Genomic DNA, 24,510 nt, shown 5'->3' on the forward strand with positions numbered 1-24,510 from the left:
TGTAGTCTATATAAGGGCACTGTTGCAAACCATGACGAAGTATATGTAGTCTATATCAGGGCACTGTTGCAGACCATGAAGAAGTATATGTAGTCTATATCAGGGCACTGTTGCAAACCATGACGAAGTATATGTAGTCTATATCAGGGCACTGTTGCAGACCATAAAGAAGTATATGTCACAGTTCCGAGGCCAAAATGATGATGTGTTCCTGACTGTTTTGGTCTATGTTTGAATGGTGTTCTTCTAATTATCTTCCTATGTAATATATAAATTTTGTATATATACATGTATTTCCTATTTCAAACACTGAAATTGCTAAAGGTCAACTCCTAATTCACACACAAAAAGCCACAAGAAACATTGTTGGATAATTTTATTTACAGAAATATACAAAAAACACTTTTATTAAATAACATTGTAACAATTTCAAAGTAAAATCATTTTTAACATCAGAGTGCAGAGTATTTTACCATGCTCAAAATAATTAAATAATGGGGAAATAAAATTAATTTGCCAGCTATATCAAATTTAAATAATGCTGGCTAGGAAATAATGATGCTTTGAGCACACTCATGGCATGTCACGACAAACAAGATAAAACCTTACATCCATACTTAATCAGATTACAAGCAAACCAATCAAATAAAGGTCCATCAATCATCTACAATTTAGTCCGATTAACCCTAATAGTGAAATACCCGTAACTGTACAGAAAACATCTTGGTTTGATCATCATACCAAATGTCAAACACTGTCCAAACAGTTACTGTAAATCTGTCCCAATTATCAAGTACAGAAAATACAATATGATCTTAGCACCTTTTACTTTGAACAAATTTACCTTTATTGATACTCTGGTAAGTGACACTACAAATTTGATTTAATCTGTTACGACAGCTATTTAAAGCTGTTTTTATCATACCAATTGCAAGTTGCTAATTTAAATATAATTTTGATGAAAGTCGTAGAACATGAAGTCAGTAACAAAAACAATACTGAAAACAGGCCACATTCATAACAACACTTCCCATAAAGTAGTAGGGTCACAAAAGCACAGTATTAACAATTAAAACATTATAACATTATCTTGGAAAACCGTTTGACAAATGGAATGTATTATCTTAAAGGTTGAATTGTGTTTACAGGTGCTACATTGCCAACAAAAGTCTATATCCTGTCAGCGATGTAGCATCTTTAAATCTAAATTGCAAACAAAAACCAACTGAAAAATTCCTTTATAATAATTATAATGTACAAATGCTTCAATTGATTATTTCTTCCCAATAACTAATTCCGGTCATGAAGCTGGCCCTTAATTGTGTACTAATAGTACCTTAATATAGATCCCACAGGTAGAGTAAATAAAACTGTTAATCTACGTACATATATACCCAATTTTTAAAAGTACAAGCTTGTAGATATCAAAAGTACAAGCTTGTTGATATTAAAAGTACAAGCTTACAAGCTTGTAGATATCAAAAGTACAAACTTGTAGATATTAAACTTGTAGATTAAAAGTACAGGCTTGTAGATATTGTAATTGTATTGCGTGTAATGCCATATGTTACATATCACAAGAAGCTATGTCCAACCCTCAGCTGTCAACCTAAAGTCACCATATGCACAACATCTAATTTGGGATGGTGCAATAAGGTAAACAAATATATAACTGCCTTACAAATTAATACTTAGCCTTAGAGACAAAAGTCGGGACATTATTTCTGAAATACAAGGGTCATAGTCTTCCTTAGCTATCTCATCTTTACATCGAGCATGAAATATTAAACCCTGGAATTTTAAGGATGTCAGAAAATAGTCATAACGAAATAGGAATTAAAGTACTGAACATAATAAAATGCTTAAACAATGCCAGAAGAAAGTGCTGTGCACTAAAAATATGTCCTTTGATACTCAACATGATTTGTAACATCTCTCTATTGATCTATGTTGATTTGTAACATCTCTCTATTGATCTATGTTGATTTGTAACATCTCTCTATTGATCTATGTTGATTTGTAACATCTCTCTGGGTGTTCTAACAACATAATTATATATAAATAAGTACCTTAAATTATACATGGCAGGATTTGTCGACAGTCTTAACCAGAATGTATGGACTGTGTATTTTTGATTATCATGACACAAAGATTACTGATATATGTTAATACACATTTTATTGGAGCTCGTGTTTATGTAGTTAGAGTATTATAAAAAAGTTTTAAACTTAACACATTAAACACATTTCCAAAAATTAAAACAGTGGTGTGATTTGAAATATAATATTCTGGGTATTCATATATGACACATGTTTAAAAATAGTCCTGAATTATCATATCTATTTATAACTGATACTTGTCGACTACCTACTTACATCTACATGTATATCTATTGCCCTAAGTAAAACGTATATAAAATCATTTTATAGGCAAGTAACAAAAATAAAAGAAATCTTTTTTTTTTTAAATTCAAGTATGTTTGAAAAACAACCAAGTAATTATATTAAAAAATAAGTACAATGTATTTAAAAACATAAAAGAACCCTGTTAATAAAGGAAACTTAATATCATCTTGTGCTAATTATTGATAGCATGGCCACTGAGTATATTTCCTGTGACTAAAAGTTTCAGAAAATATTCTTATCAGTATTGGAAGTACATATTGTATAGTACATACACATAGAATTGTGACAACTAGCTGTTCAACATGAGGGAGACAAGATAAACAGACAGTTAGTCCTATAACAAAACTACTACATGTATATAAAATTCTACTTCATTAAAGATTCAACATAGAATTAGCCATAGAAAATGATTTATGGAAGAATAACCATGCATGGTTTACCATTGTTCAATTTGTATATGAATCTAGAGCGGCGATTATTAATGATCCAATGTTTTAATGACTACAACATGTCATGGTTTCGAGACACTTAAGCATTAGGGTGATGCTGAAAATTCAATAAATTTTCGCCTAGATTTAATGTGAATGTGTTAGTGATTAAGCCCACTAAAGTAACCAAGGCTTCTAAAAATATAATGTAAATAATGTAATATTCTAATATAATGTATTAATCAGTAATAAGTTAACCATTGGAAATGGCATTTTAGTTTTCCGTATATTGTTACAATTTACAGGATGACTTTCGGAATAGACATTTGTATGTATCAGTATTAGGACACTAATTTAGATATACAAATGTCTATTCGCATACTTGTGAAATCTAAGGACCATCAGTATAATCAGAGAAAAGTTGCACCATTTGGCCTAGATCTTACTTTACAATCAAAAAAATATTATCTAAACAACAGGTCCAGAGGGCCTGTATTACACACCTGGATATTTCAGTAATCATGGCAAAAATATTGGATTTCTAAAAAATCTGTTCCCTTTCCCCAAATTGCAAGGATACTTCTGACTAAATTGGGTTGAAATTCATTCATAACTTTATGACTAGTAGTGATTTAAAGGAATTACCTCTATTTCCCCTATTGGGCCCTGCCCCCCTGGCCCCTTGGGGTTAGAATCATCATTAATGCAAAATTTGTTCCCCTTCCCCTAAGGATTTTTCTGACCAAATTTGGTTCATTCAGTATTTTATGACTAGTAGTGATTTAAAGCAAATGCTGATGGCACACTTCACCATGGCATAAGCTTGCCAGCCCTTCGAGCCAGGTGAGCTAACAATGCTTAAATTGAAAAGATACAAATGCAGATAAGATATTACAGATCCAAACCAATCTTGACATACAGACATTTGTACATCACAACCAGTACTGAACTGGTCATCAACATCTATTCACATACACTCTTACCAACCCAAAGGAAATGTTTTAAAATAAAGAAGAAACTTGTCTGGTTGTGAGGACTTATTTTAGGAGAGACACACATCAGCGCCCTGGCACAAAGAAACTACAAAGATATCCCAAACGAGCCGGTCAACACATCTCTGCTTCACATATATCCAAAATTGATTTGAGGGACACTGATAATTATATTATTAATTTCAGCATAGGCAAGTGACATTATAAAAATCGATAGAACAAATTCTTGTGATTTTTAAGTTTGTTTACCAATTAACCTTGTATATTGTCCATACAGCGTTAAACCTAAATAAATGCATGTTTATTCACTCCTGAAACCACACGTGTATACTAAACTCAAACACCAAACATACATAAAAGTAAAGAGTTCTTATTTTAAAAACTAAGCCAGGTAACTTACAAGTATATAGGAACATATACTGTCTGGGAGTATTTCTTATCTTGGGTTCACTGTCAAAATCTTACACTTTCTCTAACACTCATGTAGCAAATACACTGTACCAGACTTGGTGTTACAAATCTTAAATTAATATGCATGTATTTTATAACAGTATACAGTTCTTGACTGGGGTTGAGGGCAACAGATGATTTGTTAAACCCTGAAGACAAACAGTTGCCCGAGGCCGAAGGCCGAGGGCAACAGTTTGTGTGAGGGACCAACAAATCATTTGTTGCCCGAAAACCCAGTCGATAACTGTTTTGTTATACCCCATTGACTCAAAACATTTTTAGCATAAATACTGCCGTCTTTTTTCCTTGCAGCGCAGTAGAACTTCCGTAGGATTTCACACAATTCGTCAACTGTAACATTGGTAAGGGGCGATCCAACTGTACATCCAACTGCTTCACAGTATTCATGTAGAAGATTTTCAGCAGTTCTGATAACGTTTTTCGTGTTTTTGCTGTCAGGGTCGTTCAAAATCTTCTGAATTTCATCCTCTGTTGCTTCCGCAAATCGAGTGCTGCCTTCCGCCATTATGTTTGTTTACCAAACGATAAGAGGATTGACGTCGCATTGACGTCACGAATTGTAGGTGTGACGTCACTCCGGTCCAACAGCACATTTTAACAGTCGATTTTAACAGTTCTTTGGACCGCTCGACCGAACAGTTCATTTATTGGCATTTTTGTCAATAGAGTTTATATAGAAACTATTTTATAGGGGTATAACAATGAGTTATGCCATCTTCACAAAAGGGTACAGTTGAAAATATTTAAATAATAGATTTTGCCTGAAATGAATATCCAATGAGGATTAGATTCCTTCTACAGGTAATAGGGCTAATATTGGCTTCTCCAATTGAAATTATTATAATATCTATGCTATATTTTGAAAATTTACTGCCTGAACATAATTAGTTCCTTTTCATTTCACCAATTTTTCTCAAAAAATATAGACAAAATTGCCACACAAAAAAAGTCTTAATTAATTTAAATTCCACTTGTTTAAGTAAGAATAATCAAAATACTTTATGTATTGTCACAGTAACTGTTATGTGATTTTCTGCCTTGACAGAACTGAATTACATTTTGTCCACCATACCTTTTAATTTTAAAGTAACTCACATCTCTATACAAACTTCCTACAAACATCCATCACCGATCGGTACGGATTCTGATTAATGCTGGATTCTAGTGTTGATATTACTTTTTAACCAAAACATATAAATTCACACATATACCCAAACATTGGTCGTTTAGATACAAGCTTTTATAATGTGATGCAAGGTTCTGCCAAATACTTGTCCATACAAGTTGAGGAAACATCTACTTCGATGTGGTACCAGTCGACTACATCCGATACCCAGAAATATCCACAATGATGTGGCACCAGTCGATGACATCCGATACCCAGAAATATCCACAATGATGTGGCACCAGTCAATGACATCCGATACCCAGAAATATCCACAATGATGTGGCACCAGTCAATGACATCCGATACCCAGAAATATCTACAATGATGTGGTACCAGTCGTCAACAGTATAGACCCAGAAATATCCACTATGACGTGGCACCAGTCGTCGACAGTATAGACCCAGAAATATCCACTATGACGTGGCACCAGTCGTCGACAGTATAGACCCAGAAATATCCACTATGACGTGGCACCAGTCGTCGACAGTATAGACCCAGAAATATCCACTATGACGTGGCACCAGTCGTCGACAGTATAGACCCAGAAATATCCACTATGACGTGGCACCAGTCGTCGACAGTATAGACCCAGAAATATCCACTATGACGTGGCACCAGTCGTCGACAGTATAGACCCAGAAATATCCACTATGACGTGGCACCAGTCGTCGACAGTATAGACCCAGAAATATCCACTATGACGTGGCACCAGTCGTCGACAGTATAGACCCAGAAATATCCACTATGACATGGCACCAGTTGTTGACTGTACAGATGTAGTCATTATCCTTACCAGCAATATCCCAACCTCTCTTTATCACAGTAGTTTAGTATACCACTTCATATGAGTATGCTCCTGTAAACAAACCAACATCATTATAAAGACAGGTCAGGAGACATTTGTTGTACATGTTTATATAATCTACTATAGCCATTTTCTTTTAAATTATAATACATTTTTGACAGTATATTCCCAGTTCTATTGTTAGTAACAGTGACCTTTAACTTAGGAGCTTCTTAAAACCTCTATAACTGTACATCTACATATCAAAGTGTATTATTATGTGAAAATTAAGATAGATTGGTTGTCTGTAAGTGCCTTTAATGATATATTATTTAGAGTACATTATTGACATTGATCCTGATTTAAGGATTTTTTTTTAAAGTCCCTATACATATATATACATGTATATACATATGTATCACAAACTTCAGAATGTTTGGACACCTATAAGTGTCTTAAAGATGTATTTTCGACAGAATATTCCTGGTTCTTCTTTTCATAACTGTGATTTTAACCTTGAGTATAAGAACTTTTTAAACCTCAACCGCACATTTACAAAATAAAGTGTATCTCAATGTGAAATTTTAGTAATTTTGGATTTCTGTAACCCGAGATAATCTTTAGAAACAAAAATTGCTGACAGTTGTACGATTGCTGATTTATAAGGGTTTATACCAGCTTTTCCAAGGTCTATTTCAGTTATCTACTTTATCTATTATAGCTGGATATTGATCCATGTCCCAAACCGGCCCCTGCAGAAAATAGTATGTGACCTTGGCCTTGACCTAATAACCCCAAAACTCTAACTTGATCTGTAGCTACTCATACTTTCGCTGAGAAAAGTAAGGAAAACTGAGTGGATGGACTGACAGACGGATGGGGAGGACACTTATAGTCTCCCCCGTTTTACCAGTAGGGGAATAATAATGGTAACGAAATCAATGTTAATAATGAATTTAGTACATTATATAATATAACAAAACAAAACAAAATGGAACATAAACAAAATATCAACATCTGTGTTGCACTAAGCAACGTTCTACAGAACACTCACCACCTGGAATGTTATCTGATTTCCACAGCTTTGGACAGTATTGTCTGCAAGTCTATCTTCGTCTTGTGATAGTTCTGTAATATATAACACACAGTGTCACTTACACATGTTGTCACAAAGGCTGAGGTGTAGATAAAAACCTTTCTATATTTTAGCTAATTAAATGAAGTATTAAACACTTGGATCATCCAGATGATTTAATATACATATAAAAACAGAACACTGATAAGGTAATACCGTGTATAATTAACTTGCTCACCTGAACCAATTTCATACTGTGAGGGAAGTCTCCCGAGATCAGTTCATCTCGTACAAGACTGGAACAAAAACAAAACAACATCTACAAATTAAAATTGGTCCCTGTGGCCTTCAAAGTTGTGAAGTATCTAATTGTAAAAAGTTCAACATCCTCCACCTTAGCAAATTACAGGACATATCTCAAGGCACTGATATCATGTATCTGCAGTCGTTTAAAGGTTTTGATATACTCAAGTCATGTGACCAAACAGTATCTATATTAGGCCCATGGAGACTGTTTCCTTCCATTGTCTCATATAGGAATATTTATAATACTAAATGTCTTTGAGCTTTGAGTAATTAAATTTACCACCGCAGTATGATTATTTTTCGATGTATTAAGTACAGTAAGATTTAATGAAGAGCAGTGACAGTTGAACCAATATCTATAATATTATCTATAGCAGGGTATTGTTGACCAGGTTAATTATGGAAAACTTACATGAGCATTGCACAGCACATACTTATGAGGAAATCAAACCGTTCTTCATCAGCAAATAATGAGTCCCATATCCGTAAAACATCTGAAAAGAAATACCTTATTACAGTACATATAGTCATGTACATCCACATTTCTACATTGACAGGATGGTTCTACAGTATAAAATGACCATGGATTTAATATGTTGATACAGTGGTATATGTGGATACAGTAATATCGATTTCCAAAATTTACAACTCATTAAACATAAATACGTAGGAGAAGTCTGCATTACCTGGGAAATGGCTATATTACATAAGGGATGGCTGTATTACCTGGGACATTAGGAATGGCTGTATTACCTGGGACATAAGGGATGGCTGTATTACCTGGGACATAAGGGATGGCTGCATTACCTGGGACATAAGGGATGGCTGCATTACCTGGGACATAAGGGATGGCTGTATTACCTGGGACATAGGAGATGGCTGTATTACCTGGGACATAAGGAATGGCTGTATTACCTGGGACATAAGGAATGGCTGTATTACCTGGGACATAATGGATGACTGCATTACCTGGGACATGGGAGATGGCTGTATTACATAAGGAATGGCTGTATTACCTGGGACATAAGGGATGGCTGTATTACCTGGGACATGGGAGATGGCTGTATTACCTGGGACATGGGAGATGGCTGTATTACCTGGGGCGTAAGGGATGGCTATAATACCTGGGGCGTAAGGGATGGCTATAATACCTGGGGCGTAAGGGATGGCTGTATTACATGGGACGTAAGGAATGGCTGTATTACATGGGACGTAAGGAATGGCTGTATTACATGGGACGTAAGGAATGGCTGTATTACCTGCGACATAAGGGATGGCTGTATTACCTGGGACATTGGAGATGGCTGTATTACCTGGGACATTGGAGATGGCTGCATTACCTTGGACATAAGTGATGGCTGTATTACCTTGGACATAGGAGATGGCTGTATTACCTGGGACATAGGAGATGTCTGTATTACCTGGGACATAAGGGATGGCTGTATTACCTGTGACATAAGGGATGGCTGCATTACCTTGGACATAAGTGATGGCTGTATTACCTTGGACATAGGAGATGGCTGTATTACCTGGGACATACAGTAGGAGATGGCTGTATTACCTGGGACATAAGGGATGGCTGTATTACCTGGGACATAGGATTTGGCTGTATTACCCAGGATAAGGGAGTATTGGCTGGTAGATAGCTATACTACCTAGAAGATAGTAGTATTACCTAGGATATGGCAATATTACTTAAGAGATGGCTATATCACCTGGAAGATGGCTGTATTACCTAGGAGATGGATGTATTACCTGGGAGATGGCTATATTATCCCGGGAAGATGTTTGTATCACCTGAGAGATGGCTATGTTACCCAGGAGTTGACTGTATTAACTAGGAGATATCTGTATTACTCGGCAGATGCTGTATTATCTATGAGATTTCTTAACTAACCAAGGGATGGCTATGTTACCTAGGAGATGACAGTATTATCTGGGAGATGGCAGTATTACCTGGAAGATGACAGTATTACCTAGAAGATGACAGTATTACCTGGGAGATGACAGTATTACCTGGGATATGACAGTATTACCTGGGATATGGCAGTATTATCTAGGAGATGACAGTATTACCTAGGAGATGACAGTATTACCTGGGAGATGACAGTGTTACCTGGGAGATGACAGTATTACCTAGGAGATGACAGTATTACCTAGGAGATGACAGTATTACCTAGGAGATGACAGTATTACCTAGGAGATGACAGTATTACCTAGGAGATGACAGTGTTACCTGGGAGATGACAGTATTAACAAGGAGATGACAGTATTAACAAGGAGATGACAGTATTAACAAGGAGATGACAGTATTACCTCGGAGATGACAGTATTACCTAGGAGATGACAGTATTACCTGGGAGATGACAGTATTACCTAGGAGATGACAGTGTTACCTGGGAGATGACAGTATTACCTAGGAGATGATAGTATTACCTGGGAGATGACAGTATTACCTGGGAGATGACAGTATTACCTAGGAGATGACAGTATTACCTAGGAGATGACAGTACTACCTAGGAGATGATAGTATAACCTGGGAGATGACAGTATTACCTGGGAGAGGACAGTTTTACATAGGAGATGACAGTATTACCTAGGAGAAAACAGTATTACCTAGATGACAGTATTACCTGGGAGATGACAGTATTACCTGGGAGATTTCAGTATTACCTGGGAGATGATAGTATTACCTGGGAGATGACAGTATTACATAGGAGATGACAGTATTACCTGGGAGAGGACAGTTTTACATAGGAGATGACAGTATTACCTAGGAGAAAACAGTATTACCTAGATGACAGTATTACCTGGGAGATGACAGTATTACCTGGGAGATTTCAGTATTACCTGGGAGATGACAGTATTACCTAGATGAAAGTATTACCTGGGAGAGGAAACTCCTGTGACAACAGAAGGGTGATCCATCTGAAGGCATAATACTGAGGTTTAAGGTCAAGTTCTTGTAATCGTTGGGACACACGTTCATCACTTGACTTCATTTTGTCTACAAGTCTGGACATCATACTACCTGTAATTGAACCATATAAATCAATTTCTTTGAATGTATAAAATTACAGACATTGTCATTGCTACATGTATGAACATTTTGGAATTTGGACTTTGACCTTGAACCATCTAAGGTCAAATAGTCTTGATTCATGTTACCTATTTCAACTCATCTAATTTTTTACCTCAAATTCACCAAATTACAATTTTTATAGATTTTGGAAGCACGGCATAAATATCTGACCTTGAACTTTAGAAGGGTCATACCAACTTGATTCATGATAATTATGTTGTTTTGCCATAAATATGACCCAAAATCTCTAATCTACAATCATTTAAAATCTGCCTTTCAATTTGCTCTTGTAGGTTTTACATTTATATTGATAACTCCTCTCTGATATCTTTCTAAATGAGTGTGTGAAGTTAGACAATATTGGAGTAATTGGTACTTAGATCTTCACCCATGTCAATCAAAGGACACCACAATTCAACCTTTTCTCAGAAAATGAAAATTATATGGCATAATCTGCAAATGCCAAGTATCAACCATTAAATTAGTTTCATACAAATTTACCAAAATTTTGAAAGATTGTTAGGTCTACTGCTCTTGAACTAGATCATGTATATAAAGTTCCCCATACATCATGCTAGCCTCTGAATCTCCATGGGGAGCAGGAGATAATGACCCATAAGATTTAAATTTGTAAAAATATACAGAAGCACTATAACCCCTAGATCATACAAAGACAGTGTGGTAAAGATTAGCTGCATTACTTGCAACAAAGTCAAGACAATGTATAACAAACAGATGGACAAAAAGATCACCATAGGACATTGTCACCTTGATGAAGGCCAAAATGAAAATTTTGAAATAAAATATACAATTTGTAACTTCATATTATACTTACCGGGTAACTGCTAATCCTTTTAACTATATAACGATATTAACTAATGGAATGGTGAAATTATAGATGATTTCAAATTGAATTGTAAAATTTATTTAGTAAGTTATTAATTTTGAAACGACTTCATGTTGACGTGATTTTTAAGTATATCTTATACCACGGTACGTTGCAACCAGATTAATACATACATGTAGCTAAACATACACTTACCTATTCCACAATGTGAGTCAAAGTCAAGTGTTTTCAAGAAGTTATCTCTTATCTCTGACATGAGATTAGTAAAACAGAAAAAGGAATCTGCTTCAGCATATTCTGAAAATGAAACAACAGAGATACATGCCATGTATGTATTAAAGTACAAATAAAGGTAGTAAACATCAAAATCCTATCAACAGCTATGGTCATTTAGTATTGTTTAACATACTATCAACAGCTATGGTCATTTAGTATTGTTTAAAATCCCATCAACAGCTATGGTTATTTAATATTGTTTAAAATCCTATCAACAGCTATGGTCATTTAGTATTAACATCCTATCAACAGCTATGGTCATTTAGTATTGTTTAAAATCCTATCAACAGCTATGGTCATTTAGAATTAATTAAAATCCTATCAACAGCTATGGTCATTTGGTATTGTTTAAAATCCTATCAACAGCTATGGTCATTTAGTATTGTTTAAAATCCTATCAACAGCTATGGTCATTTAGTATTAACATCCTATCAACAGCTATGGTCATTTGGTATTGTTTAAAATCCTATCAACAGCTATGGTCATTTAGTATTGTTTAAAATCCTATCAACAGCTATGGTCATTTAGTATTAACATCCTATCAACAGCTATGGTCATTTAGTATTAACATCCTATCAACAGCTATGGTCATCTTGTATTGTTTAAAATCCTATCAACAGCTATGGTCATTTAGTATTAAAATCCTATCAACAGCTATGGTCATCTAATACTGTTAAACATCCTATCAACAGCTATGGTCATCTTGTATTGTTTAACATCCTATCAACAGCTATGGTCAATCATTTTTTAGTACATGGTAAGTATTTACCTTTACATTTGACGTCAGGGTCTGTTGCAAATGTGTAGTAAATAGGACCAAGGATCTCATTCATACCCTGTAACAAAGGAAAATCAAAAACAATAGGACCAAGGATCTCATTCATACCCTATAACAAAGGAAAATCAGAAACAATAGGACAAGGATCTCATTCATATATTGAACAAGTGCAATCAATGATTGCGAAAGCTCACCGGCGGCATCAATCACACTATGCATTCTTTTTTTATGTATGTATAAGCATGTCATTTTGAAATTGTATGTCACATAATATCGCTCCTAGACCTCTAATGGCATGTATAAATCAAATAAGAAGGATGTGGACTTACAAGCTTTTCAAAACTAACACCCTAAATCTTTAAAGTGAGTTTTTGTGTCAAAAAAAGTAAGTCCACTAACTGGTAAAATGCCAAAATGCCAATTTTTTTCTGCATGATTTGCCACAGCATCACTCCTGGATCTCTAATGAATGTATAAACCAAATTAGAAGGGTGATAGGTGTATACTTTTGGACTCACCCCCAAAGCTTTAAAGTGAGTTTTGGTGCCAAAAAAGTTAAGTCCACAAAATGGTAAAATGCGAAAAAAATCACATTTTTTTTCTGCATGATTTTGCCATAATATCACTCCTAGACCTCTAATGAATGTATAAACCAATTAAGAAGGGCATGAGGTGTATAATTTTGGACTTACAAGCTTTCCAAAAACTTACTCCAAAAACTTTAAAGTGGGTTTTAGTGCTAAAAAAGTTAAGTCCACAAAATGGTAAAATGCAAAAACATCACAATATTTTTCTGCATGATTTTGCCATAACATCACTCCTAGACCTCTAATGAATGTATAAACCAAACAAGGAGCCGCAAAGCTTGGCTTTATCCCCCGCGCCCCGCAGTTGGTATGAAAACCCAAATACATGTATATATCAAGCTCAAAGTAAGAGTTGTTAAGGAAAAAGTAATTTTGTATTTTTGATTAAGTCTCCATGGTGACAGAAAAAATACCGAAATTGGAAGGTCCGTAATAGCAAAAGGCACAACTAGGGCATTAGTCTGATATATACAGAAAGTTTCAAGGAGCTGCGTTGAACAGTTATGGAGTTATAGCCCGGAAACAAAAGGAAACAGTAATTTGGTATTTTTGACTAAGTTTCCATGGTGACAGAGAAAATACCGAAAATGGAAGGTCCGCAATAGCAAAAGGCACAACTAGGGCACTAGTCTGATCATAGGTGTCAACCATCCCGGATTACGCGGAAAGTGCCCGGAAAATCATTAAAATTTCTCTTAAATCCCGATTTGGTATAGTTCCCGAATCGGGGTTAAATTTCTCCCGGATTTGAGCAGTCATCCCTCATAAAACCCCGGAAATCTCAGACACGTCGACCCTGAACTGATCATGTAAATAAAACACCCCCAACACCTGTGTAGCTGCCCTGGCCTGGGGCTTGGTGAGAGAGGAGAGTTGGTCACCGTGGGTGCCTGCCGACCCGGTGTATACATTACAACTGTATGTGGCTTCATTTGACACCGTCAGTTAATTTTGTGATTACAACTAGGATACTTCACTTCAAGAACAAACACTGGTTATATCTGTCAACAAGATTTACTCACATGAAAGCCAATAATGCCTTTCTTAATCGTAGCTGTCAGTACCAGCAGTTGTACTGCCGCCATCTTTAATTGGTTGATACTAATATAAAGTCGTAAACTGCCACAACAATCCGGATATAATTTGGGTCAGAAAAAAAATAAAAAACACTTTTAAGAAGTTTGTTTAATGTCACAATAGAACTAGTAGTAAAACAAAAATAATTAATAAATTACTCTGTAATTAATATTTGAGAAAGGAAGGGAGATAATGTGATAAATTCATTTCAGAACAAATTTTTTTTTTAAATCAGGAGATAATTAGTTACTTTTGTATACTGGTTGCAGATTTCAAGTTACTAAATCATTAATAATTCATTAAATACAGTTCCTCTCTATGAAATGGCTGAAAACATTTTTTAAAAGAATTAATTGTCTTTTTTCTATTTTGTTTTTTAAAAATTGTTATTATCATTTATTCTTTAAAATTAACCATTGTTGTCAAATTTTAATATTAAAATATGTAGCCTGAGGTAATTAACACCAGCTGAGGAACATCCTCTAAATGCAACAAAAATGTCACGATTGTTTTCACGCACTTTCTCCCTCATTTTGGATGTGGAATGAGGGAGATCTCCTTCATTGGAGGTTTCAGGGGTTGACATGTATGTCTGATATATACAGAAAGTTTCAAGGAGCTGTGTTGAACGGTTATGGAGTTATAGCTCGGAAACAAAAGGAAACAGTAATTTGGTATTTTTGACTAAGTTTCCATGGTGACAGAAAAAATACCGAAAATGGAAGGTCCGCAATAGCAAAAGGCACAAAGAATCTCGGACGGACGGACGGACGGACGGACGGACGCATGGACAGAGCCCAATTTAATATCCCCTGCAAACGCGTTTCGCGGGGGACAACAATTTAATATCTCCCGCAAATGCGTTTCGCGGGGGATAATAAGAAGGGCAAGAGGTGTATACTTTTGGACTTACAAGCTTTGCAAAAACTTACACCAAAAACTTTAAAGTTTTTGGGTGGGACGCCGACGCCGACGCCGGGGTGACAGCATAATATTCACTAAATGTCAGTCACTAGGTTATAGCACATGACAAACATTCACAAGAGGTCAGTCTGCACATTAAATCATTATCTTGCATACTGTTTTAAATTTTCATTTACCCATAACTTCTATAGATTAACCTTCTCTATTTCTTACCTGCACAAAGCCTTGACTTCTACAGCAACCTTACCAGTATACATATATAGCTTTGACCTATACAGTAAACCATTCCAAAACATAGCTTTGACTTTTACAGTAAACCATTCCAAAACATAGCTTTGACTTTTACAGTAACCTATCCCTAACATAGCTTTGACTTTTACAGTAACCTATCCCTAACATAGCTTTGACTTTTACAGTAACCTATCCCTAACATAGCTTTGACCTTTACAGTAACCTATCCCTAACATAGCTTTGACCTTTACAGTAACCTATCCCTAACATAGCTTTGACCTTTACAGTAACCTATCCCTAACATAGCTTTGACCTTTACAGTAACCTATCCCTAACATAGCTTTGACCTTTACAGTAACCTATCCCTAACATAGCTTTGACCTTTACAGTAACCTATCCCTAACATAGCTTTGACTTTTACAGTAACCTATCCCTAACATAGCTTTGACCTTTACAGTAACCTATCCCTAACATAGCTTTGACCTTTACAGTAACCTTTCCCGAACATAGATTTGACATATAAAGTAACCTTTCTCAAGCATAGATTTGACATATAAAGTAACCTTTCCCGAACATTGATTTGACCTATTAAGTAACCTTTCCCGACCATAGATTTGACATATAAAGTAACCTTTCCTGAACATTGATTTGACCTATGGCTTTGACCTACACAAGGGAAATCAGAAACAATAGGACCAAGGATCTCATTTATACAGTAACCTTTCTCAAACATAGCTTTGACTTTTACAGTAACCTTTCCTGAAGATAGCTTTTACCTATACAGTTACCTTTCCAGAACATAGTCTTAACCTCTACACTGACCTCATTTGTATGTAGCCTTGACCTCTACATCAATCTTACCTGTACATAGCCTTGACCTCTACATCAATCTTACCTGTACATAGCCTTGACCTCTACATCAATCTTACCTGTACATAGCCTTGCCCGGGATTCAGCTTTCCATATATAAACAGTATCCTCTCTACAACCTCCCAATGCGCCTCCTGTCCATCTGGGAGAGTCATGTACTCTTCGCTTCGCTTACGTCTACTCACTATCATCTGTGTGAAGGTCAAAGCAGGACAATATTAGCTACATAACATCTTATACCTGTATATGTAATTGCTCATATCTAATATATAAAATATTCCATCAAGACATTTTATTATTCATTTATTTTGAATATTGGAATACAGTATCAGGATACATACGTTCTTCTTAAAAATGATATTGTGCTGCTGCAAAACTGTATCGATAACTGATGTTTTTTTTTCTATGTATTTCATGTATTTGTAATATGCAAAAGGATGAATAAAAAGATTTTAAAACTGAAAAAAAAAAAAAAGGATACATACGTTTGCCTTTCCTTGCCTGTCAACCTTGATAGTTTCAGAGTGAAGAACACACTGCTCCACACGCTTTCTAAGTGTCTCAACACCAGAGGCTGCATTAATTATCTCCTTACATGGGAAATCTGTTGCTCGTTGGAAGAAAAAGAGGTCAGGACAAAGTCGCCTGTAAAAATCATGAAGTTCTGCTTCAATTTTAGAAATATAAGCTGTTTACTGCTTATGGACTCACAACACAAAGTACACTTCATGACAGCAGCATTAAAGTCGAGAGCTCGAGTAAACTAATAGGTCACCTTACTAGCTCCCGCTTATGGCAATTTTCCTTTTTTCACCTTACCAACTCAGGCCAACAAGAATTTCTCTTTTTTTCACAATACCAGCTCTGGCTTATGTTAATTTCCTTATCCTTAAGTTGTAAAATGTCCCTTTTAAGAGCAATAGGTCATTACTTCAAAGATATATATATATATTTTGTCATTATTCCTTCCTATTGCAGATTTGGTGCCATGACCACTTAATGTGTAAGCTAGATGGAGATGCTCCCTTGGAACTAAAGAGCCTGGGTTGTGGTTGTCACCTAACATGTAACATCCACACAGTATCAAAACACAGCATAAACAAACAGTAAAACACACAGTATAAACTATGTAACTGACAAGTCAGTGAGGGCCCTGCAGTGAGAGCCCTGCAGTGTCTATACCTTAAACTTAACCCAAGTCATATGCTGCAAATATACAAAATTTACTATGACCTTGACCTTGACCTTAACATCAGCAATTTTTAAATAACTATTGCACAACTGTATTCCATAGAGTACCAACATGCATGTGATATTTCAGAACATATTGCCTTCTTCTGTACAGGGCCTTAGATGATACTTTTGACAGTATTATTTTTGGGTTGTATTTCTAGTAACCTAGACCTTAGGTGTTTCTTTTTCAAACCTCTATTGCACATCTATACATCACATTGTTACACCATGTTAAGCTTCAATGAAAAACAGCACGAAAAAAACAATAAGTTGTATGTCTGACTGACAGATTACTGGAAAGCCTTAAGTACAATCTGCCATAAAGCCAACAAAACACATAATAATTAATATATTTTTGACAGAATATGGAGCTAATACCAATGAACACTTGATTTCTACCAACAGAAATAGTGACCTTGACTTTTGACCTTTGATGCTGAAAAGCAATGCCAAGCAAATTTTATTGCAAAGAAATAAAAGCGCTGACGGATAGACAGACAGACGGACATGGTGATTACTATACGGCATCCGCACTTTGTTGCGGGGCCCTAATATTTAACAGCATAAACGCATAACATAAACACAATATGTCCACTTAGTATAAACACAGTATATAAACACACGTTCTAAACTGTTACTTACCGACAATCTTTGTCTATCTGTAGCAACATTTCATTGTCTTTGAAGTAAGTGCCCCAGTTACTGTTGGGGTTAGGATTTAGTGGCTGAAATTAATGATTTAATAAATCAGCGCATTCTTCAAAATAAGAAACAAACACACGCTAGGTGTAATAAATTACATATAACTCATCTATATACATATAAATATCACATATACCTGACATATATACATATGTATTACATATATACACCTTAAGAATCATGACATGCGTCTGCTTCTGGTAAGTATTAATAGAAAAAGATATTAGATCCTACTCCAGCTATTACCGTGTATAAACGTTACTCTAATAGAGACTTCCTATAGCTATGTATTTGTCTCTGTAACACCAATTAACTTAATTAACTATTGATTTTTTAATAGCAGTAAAAGATAGAGCAGTCTTATTGCTTTTTGACTTTACTAAAACCATACAAAAAACATATAAACCTTGAAACCATGAAGGAAATACCCAGACATTTCATGTTATACTACAGTACATCAAAGATATAGGTCAACATACATGATCATCTGCATGGGCACCAGACGAGGATTCTGCACCAGGCTTTACTATCATTTCATCCACAAAATGGTTGTACAGCTCTCTGAAAGTCAGTAAATTCAATTGCATATAATACTGTACATAAAATTTCTCAAGATTCAAATAGAGACTTTCTATAGCTATGTATTTGTCTCTTTAACATCAATTAACTTGATAAACCATTGATATTTTAATAGCAGTAATCAATAAAAACATCTTTTTAACAAAGTCCTCGGACTCACATACCTGTAGATATACCCTGATCCCAAAAAATCTTTATGCAAATTGATATATAACGATCTGTTATATTTCCAAAGTAGTAAAGTGTAAACTTTGACCTTTTAATCTTGACCAATGACAGCAATAATTCATTCAATTAAAGAACTATGCTATACATGTAGTTTTTTTTGTATATGATCCTTTGTTGTGAATATGAACTAATCTGCTAAGGGGTTGAGATATTCTGTACACCAAGGTCTAATCAGATTTAAAACTTGATGTTATGATGCTATAGTATGGATGAACTAAATATGTTATGAGGTTCAGGTGATATCTTGTACACAAGCTTTGTAATCAGAAGTATACACCATTCTTCTCATCAATAATATTAATGATATCTTCATTATCTTCAAATGTAAAGACACAGGATCACTTCTATTTTTAAAGTAAGTTTTCAACGAATTCATTATTTAATATATCTCAATGTTATAATTAAGTGTACTGTACAGATTTATATTTCCCCAGTAAAGAAATTGTGTTGCTATAATTCCTGGGTTAACTAATTATATAATGAAATTGAAAGATCTTTATTGATCCTTTGTAAGACTGATTTTTTTCTCTACTTTTCCAATTTTTCCCTCTTCTAAGATGCATATTGGCCATTGTTTGTTTTCACGATCAGTCTCAAAATTGAGTATGGACATGCAGGGCCAGAGGAAACCTTCATGTGAAATCTAATAAAGTTCAATTGCAAACTTTCTGAGAAAATGTGGTAAAAAAACTTCAACTACAAGAAAGAGAACCTAACCATCAAGTTTGAGTACTTCTCAGGGAATGGTAAATCTCCATCCATCAAAATCCAAGATTCAAGAGGTAAAACAAGGGGGAACCAAAACAAGGGGGAACCTACATAAAACAAGGGGGAACCTACATAAAACAAGAGGGAACCTACATAAAACAAGGGGGAACCTACATAAAACAAGGGGGAACCTACATAAAACAAGGGGGAACCTACATAAAACAAGGGGGAACCTACATAAAACAAGGGGGAACCTACATAAAACAAGGGGGAACCTACATAAAACAAGGGGGGACCTACATAAAACAAGGGGGGACCTACATAAAACAAGGGGGAACCTACATAAAACAAGGGGGAACCTACATAAAAAGTTCGAAAATTTTCCTTCCAGCATTTCTCAAGAAATAGAAATAACAAACTCCATTTGCTGAAATCCGTGATGATTGCCGTGTGACTCAAAATTGACTGGACACAATTTTCAGAACAAAGGAGACCTACATGTACTTCTCAAGAAATAACGATAACAAGGATTGTTTACCGATGGACGGATCACGGACAAAGGACAATTTGAATAGCTTACCATCAGATGGTGGTGACCTTAAATGCTAAACATATTTAATGAGTGACAATTTTAAACTCTGGTCATCAGCATAGTTTTTATACTGTTCAAATTTTACAGTGAACATCATATGCTATCTGTATATGTACACTGTATATCAAAACACATTTATAATACTGTAGATATCTAAAACAAGACATCCCTTCATAAATATGTACATTTGTACCTTTGCTTAGACAGCACTTCTTTCCATTGAGATTTGTTTTTTGGAAGGTAGTTCAGCATTAACTGTTGAAATGAGAAATAATAGTTAAATCTTGTAATATGAATTCATAAAACAAATGCATTTGTATAGTGTATATAAATTAAATAACTATAATAATGATAGTATCATCCCAATCCAACAAATCTCCAGCAATACTTGTAATCAGAATACATAAAAAAAGATAGGAAATAAAGGACTAAATTTTATTGTTAAAACCCATTTATAGAAAAATGATCCAACAAGACTGTACACGTATCAGAGCAGGCCAATCATGGATATTATTTGAATATGAGCATGTTAGGTAAACATGAGATTTTTTATTTTAGTTCAAAATGTGTATTACATTTTTAAACAATTCATTCAACAATATGCCATCTATACTAGTCTGAAAATACACAAATATTACAAAATGGTCATATTAAAAAGGTTTTCCAGATTAATGCAGTGTACTTACTTTCCAGCATACTGATCTGTATCCATTTTCAAAAGGACATCCTGTGAAATAAATATTTTAATCATTCTCTGAATACACTCAAGTTTTAACAATATGAAAATATAATATATTTTTAAAAGATGGTAGATGTTGTTAATAAATGTTTATTTACAATATGTCAGAGACAGTATACGTAGTAGTCACAATAAGACAATACACAATAGTAGTCTCATCAACACATGAACAAACAAAAGTAGTCTCAATACCTCAATAGACAATAGTAGTCCGACTACATCAATAGACAACAGTAGTCTCAATACCTCAATAGACAATAGTAGTCTCAATACCTCAATAGACAATAGTAGTCTCAATACCTCAATAGACAACAGTAGTCTCAATACCTCAATAGACAATAGTAGTCTCAATACCTCAATAGTCAACAGTAGTCTCAATACCTCAATAGACAACAGTAGTCTCAATACCTCAATAGACAATAGTAGTCTCAACACCTCAATACACAATAGTAGTCCGACTACATCAATAGACAACAGTAGTCTCAATACCTCAATAGACAATAGTAGTCTCAATACCTCAATAGACAATAGTAGTCTCAATACCTCAATAGACAATAGTAGTCTCAATACCTCAATAGACAATAGTAGTCTTAATACCTCAATATACAATAGTAGTCTCAATACCTCAATAGACAATAGTAGTCTCAATACCTCAATAGACAATAGTAGTCTCAATACCTCAATATACCATAGTAGTCTCAATACCTCAATAGACAATAGTAGTCTCACTACCTCAATAGACAATAGTAGTCTTAATACCTCAATAGACAATAGTAATCTCAATACCTCAATAGACAATAGTAATCTCAATACCTCAATAGACAATAGTAGTCTCAATACCTCAATAGACAATAGTAGTCTCAATACCTCAATAGACAATAGTAGTCTCAATACCTCAATAGACAATAGTAGTCTCAATACCTCAATAGACAATAGTAATCTCAATACCTCAATAGACAATAGTAGTCTCAATACCTCAATAGACAATAGTAATCTCAATACCTCAATAGACAATAGTAATCTCAATACCTCAATAGACAATAGTAGTCTCAATACCTCAATAGACAACAGTAGTCTCAATATGGTGCTTAAGCGTCGGAAGTTTTAATTTTTCTTATCATTCTCAATACAACATGTTTTTGAATTCTGGTAGAAACTAAGTAGCTCTCTGTTGAATATTTTCAATCATTTGAATGTCCTTTAGTTTATACGGACTCCATGAGCAGTCTAACTTAAAGCCATTGAGGCAGGTTTTAATTTAATTGTACATAGTGATGATGATATAGTCGCCTTCTAGCTCTGCACTAGGGGGAATTTCCCTTTAGCTCAGTCAGTAGAATGGCGGACCAGTAAGCTGAGAGTCACTGGTTTGATCCCTGATGAAGGCACACTACTCTCTTTCCTGTTATGTTTGGTGCAGTTGACCACTCCAAGTGCAAGCTACAGGAGAACGAGAGGCTTCGTTGGACATAGAACCTAGGTTGTGTGTTCGCAGGCGAACACATTATGAAATCATGGGGAGTAGTGTGGCAGCTTTTCATTGAACATAGTGATATGGTCACATTCTAGCTTCGCGCTAGGGGGAAATTCCCTTTAGCTCAGTCGGTAAAGCAGTGGACCAGTAGGCCGAGGGTCACTGGTTCGATCCTCGGTGGAGGCACACTACTCTCTGTTCTGTTACACCTTGAATAAGGGCAGCCACGGTGGCTGAGTGGTTAAGGTGTCCTGACAATTTATCACTATAGCCCTCCACCTCTGGGTTGCGAGTTCGAAACCTACGTGAGGCAGTTGCCAGGTACTGACTGTAGGCCGGTGGTTTTTCACCTGGTACTCTGGCTTTCCTCCACCTCCAAAACCTGGCATGTCCTTAGATGACCCTGGCTGTTAACAGGATGTTAAAACAAAACAAACCAAACCAAAAACCTTGAATAACTGTTTGAACATTGTCTCATCTAAGTATGTAAAAGATCTTCTGATGACCATGAAGATTAAATTACTTTATTTGTAGAATTTTTAATATGAGTTTTGGTATTTGCATGTATCTGCGTCCACCATTACTCCTTTTTCACTGATGATTTTTTCAAGGGTAATTATATATAACTTCTCCATTTTGGTTTGTAAGACTATACAGGGGTAATTCAAATCATTATTTACACTTAGGACTGAGCCACTGTTGAGGGTAAGAAGTTCCATGTACATGTATTAACAATTCTACATTTAAAAACATGGTCATTAACGTTAATCGGTTTTTGCATAATTTTCAAGTGGTTTACCTATATATGAGTGTCTTATATATATGGGAGAATGAGTATGTATGTGTTTTCGCACGCCCCACAATTTGTTAAATGATATTTTTCAATTGTTTTTTTTTCTGAATCATATATACTGATGAACATCTATACCGTTGCCCATCCAACCTATTAACATGCAAAATTTTGTTTTGATTGGACGAGTGCGTAGATCAGTTTTAGAAGCTCTGATAAACGATGTATAATATGAGAACCGAATAGGATCATTCCATGATAGGTAGGATATTAGGGTTGTGAACAAGTGATATTCATCCAATTGCCCCATTCAGTTTTCCTAATTCATAATCTGCAAACCCTTTAGATAAAATATTATCAATACATAAATGTGCAACCACAGGTCCTAACCTCGTCTGTCAATACATCCAATATATCTTGATTATATATTGGATGTATTGACAGACGAGGCTAGGACCTGTGGTGCAACGGAACATGCATGCTTACTGTAGCGGGACTGGACTGGGTCGATCATCAGTGATCAGGTAGCTCAATTGGTAGAGCATCCGGCTAGTGTTCGGAGGGTTCGAACCCCGGTCTGGCCACTACATTTTCTCCTCTCCTGTTACATAATTGGCGAGCTTGCCTACCCTTGTTTAAAGCATTAGGAGTATGCTTAGCAAGGGGATATCCGAACGTGAGGTCTTCGGGGGCGATTCAAGACTTGAAAAAAAGGAGGGAGGTGTGTAGCGGGACTGGACTGGGTCGATCATCGGTGATCAGGTAGCTCAATTGGTAGAGCATCCGGCTAGTGTTCGGAGGGTCCTGGGTTCGAACCCCGGTCTGGCCACTATATTTTCTCCTCTCCTGTTACACTTACCATTGAAACAAAGTCTTCCTAGTCGTTTTCTGTCGATAGAATCTGATTTCAACGTATCCTCAAATTCTTGAAGCCTGTATCAAAAGTAAAACAAAACGATGCAAACGAAATAAATATCATACACATTTAAACAAAATCATGACATTTCCATGTAACATGACTGGCAAATGATTTCTGAAGGTGGGCGGATGAGCAAAAACAAACCTCGCTCTATGGGCTGCCATTTCAGTTCCTGTTTACATTCTCTTAACGCATGCGTATTACTCGTTTCCTCCACGTGTACATCTTAAAATAGAATAATTTGG

General features: G+C 35.5%; 1 protein-coding gene across 1 annotated transcript; it reads right to left on the minus strand.

The window, feature by feature from the left end:
* Window positions 1–359: 359 nt before the first annotated feature.
* LOC117321604 (TBC1 domain family member 13-like) lies at window positions 360–24,462 on the minus strand. Its single transcript, XM_033876081.1, has 15 exons — window positions 24,410–24,462; window positions 24,206–24,279; window positions 21,030–21,070; window positions 20,537–20,598; window positions 18,716–18,797; window positions 18,177–18,259; window positions 16,787–16,946; window positions 16,361–16,492; window positions 12,604–12,670; window positions 11,754–11,855; window positions 10,517–10,660; window positions 8,042–8,123; window positions 7,562–7,619; window positions 7,303–7,376; window positions 360–6,320 (listed from the first exon to the last, which is right to left on the minus strand). The coding sequence occupies exons 1-14, from the start codon at window positions 24,427–24,429 to the stop codon at window positions 7,314–7,316; spliced, it is 1,170 nt and encodes a 389-aa protein (XP_033731972.1). The 5' UTR covers window positions 24,430–24,462; the 3' UTR covers window positions 360–6,320; window positions 7,303–7,313.
* Between the last annotated feature and the right edge of the window lie 48 nt (window positions 24,463–24,510).

Source organism: Pecten maximus, chromosome 2 (assembly GCF_902652985.1).
Source record: "Pecten maximus chromosome 2, xPecMax1.1, whole genome shotgun sequence".
NCBI classification, from domain to species: Eukaryota; Metazoa; Mollusca; class Bivalvia; order Pectinida; family Pectinidae; genus Pecten; species Pecten maximus.

What these genes read in the sequence shown, in the direction of transcription:
- LOC117321604 (XM_033876081.1), bottom strand. Translation starts at nt 24,429, where the DNA reads ATGGCAGCCCATAGAGCGAG. An exon ending in GAAGTGCTGTCTAAGCAAAG is followed by an intron (nt 18,798 to 20,536) that starts GTACAAATGTAC and finishes ACTGACTTTCAG; the next exon opens with AGAGCTGTACAACCATTTTG. An exon ending in ACAGGAGTTTCCTCTCCCAG is followed by an intron (nt 8,124 to 10,516) that starts GTAATACTTTCA and finishes ATTTCTTTTCAG; the next exon opens with ATGTTTTACGGATATGGGAC.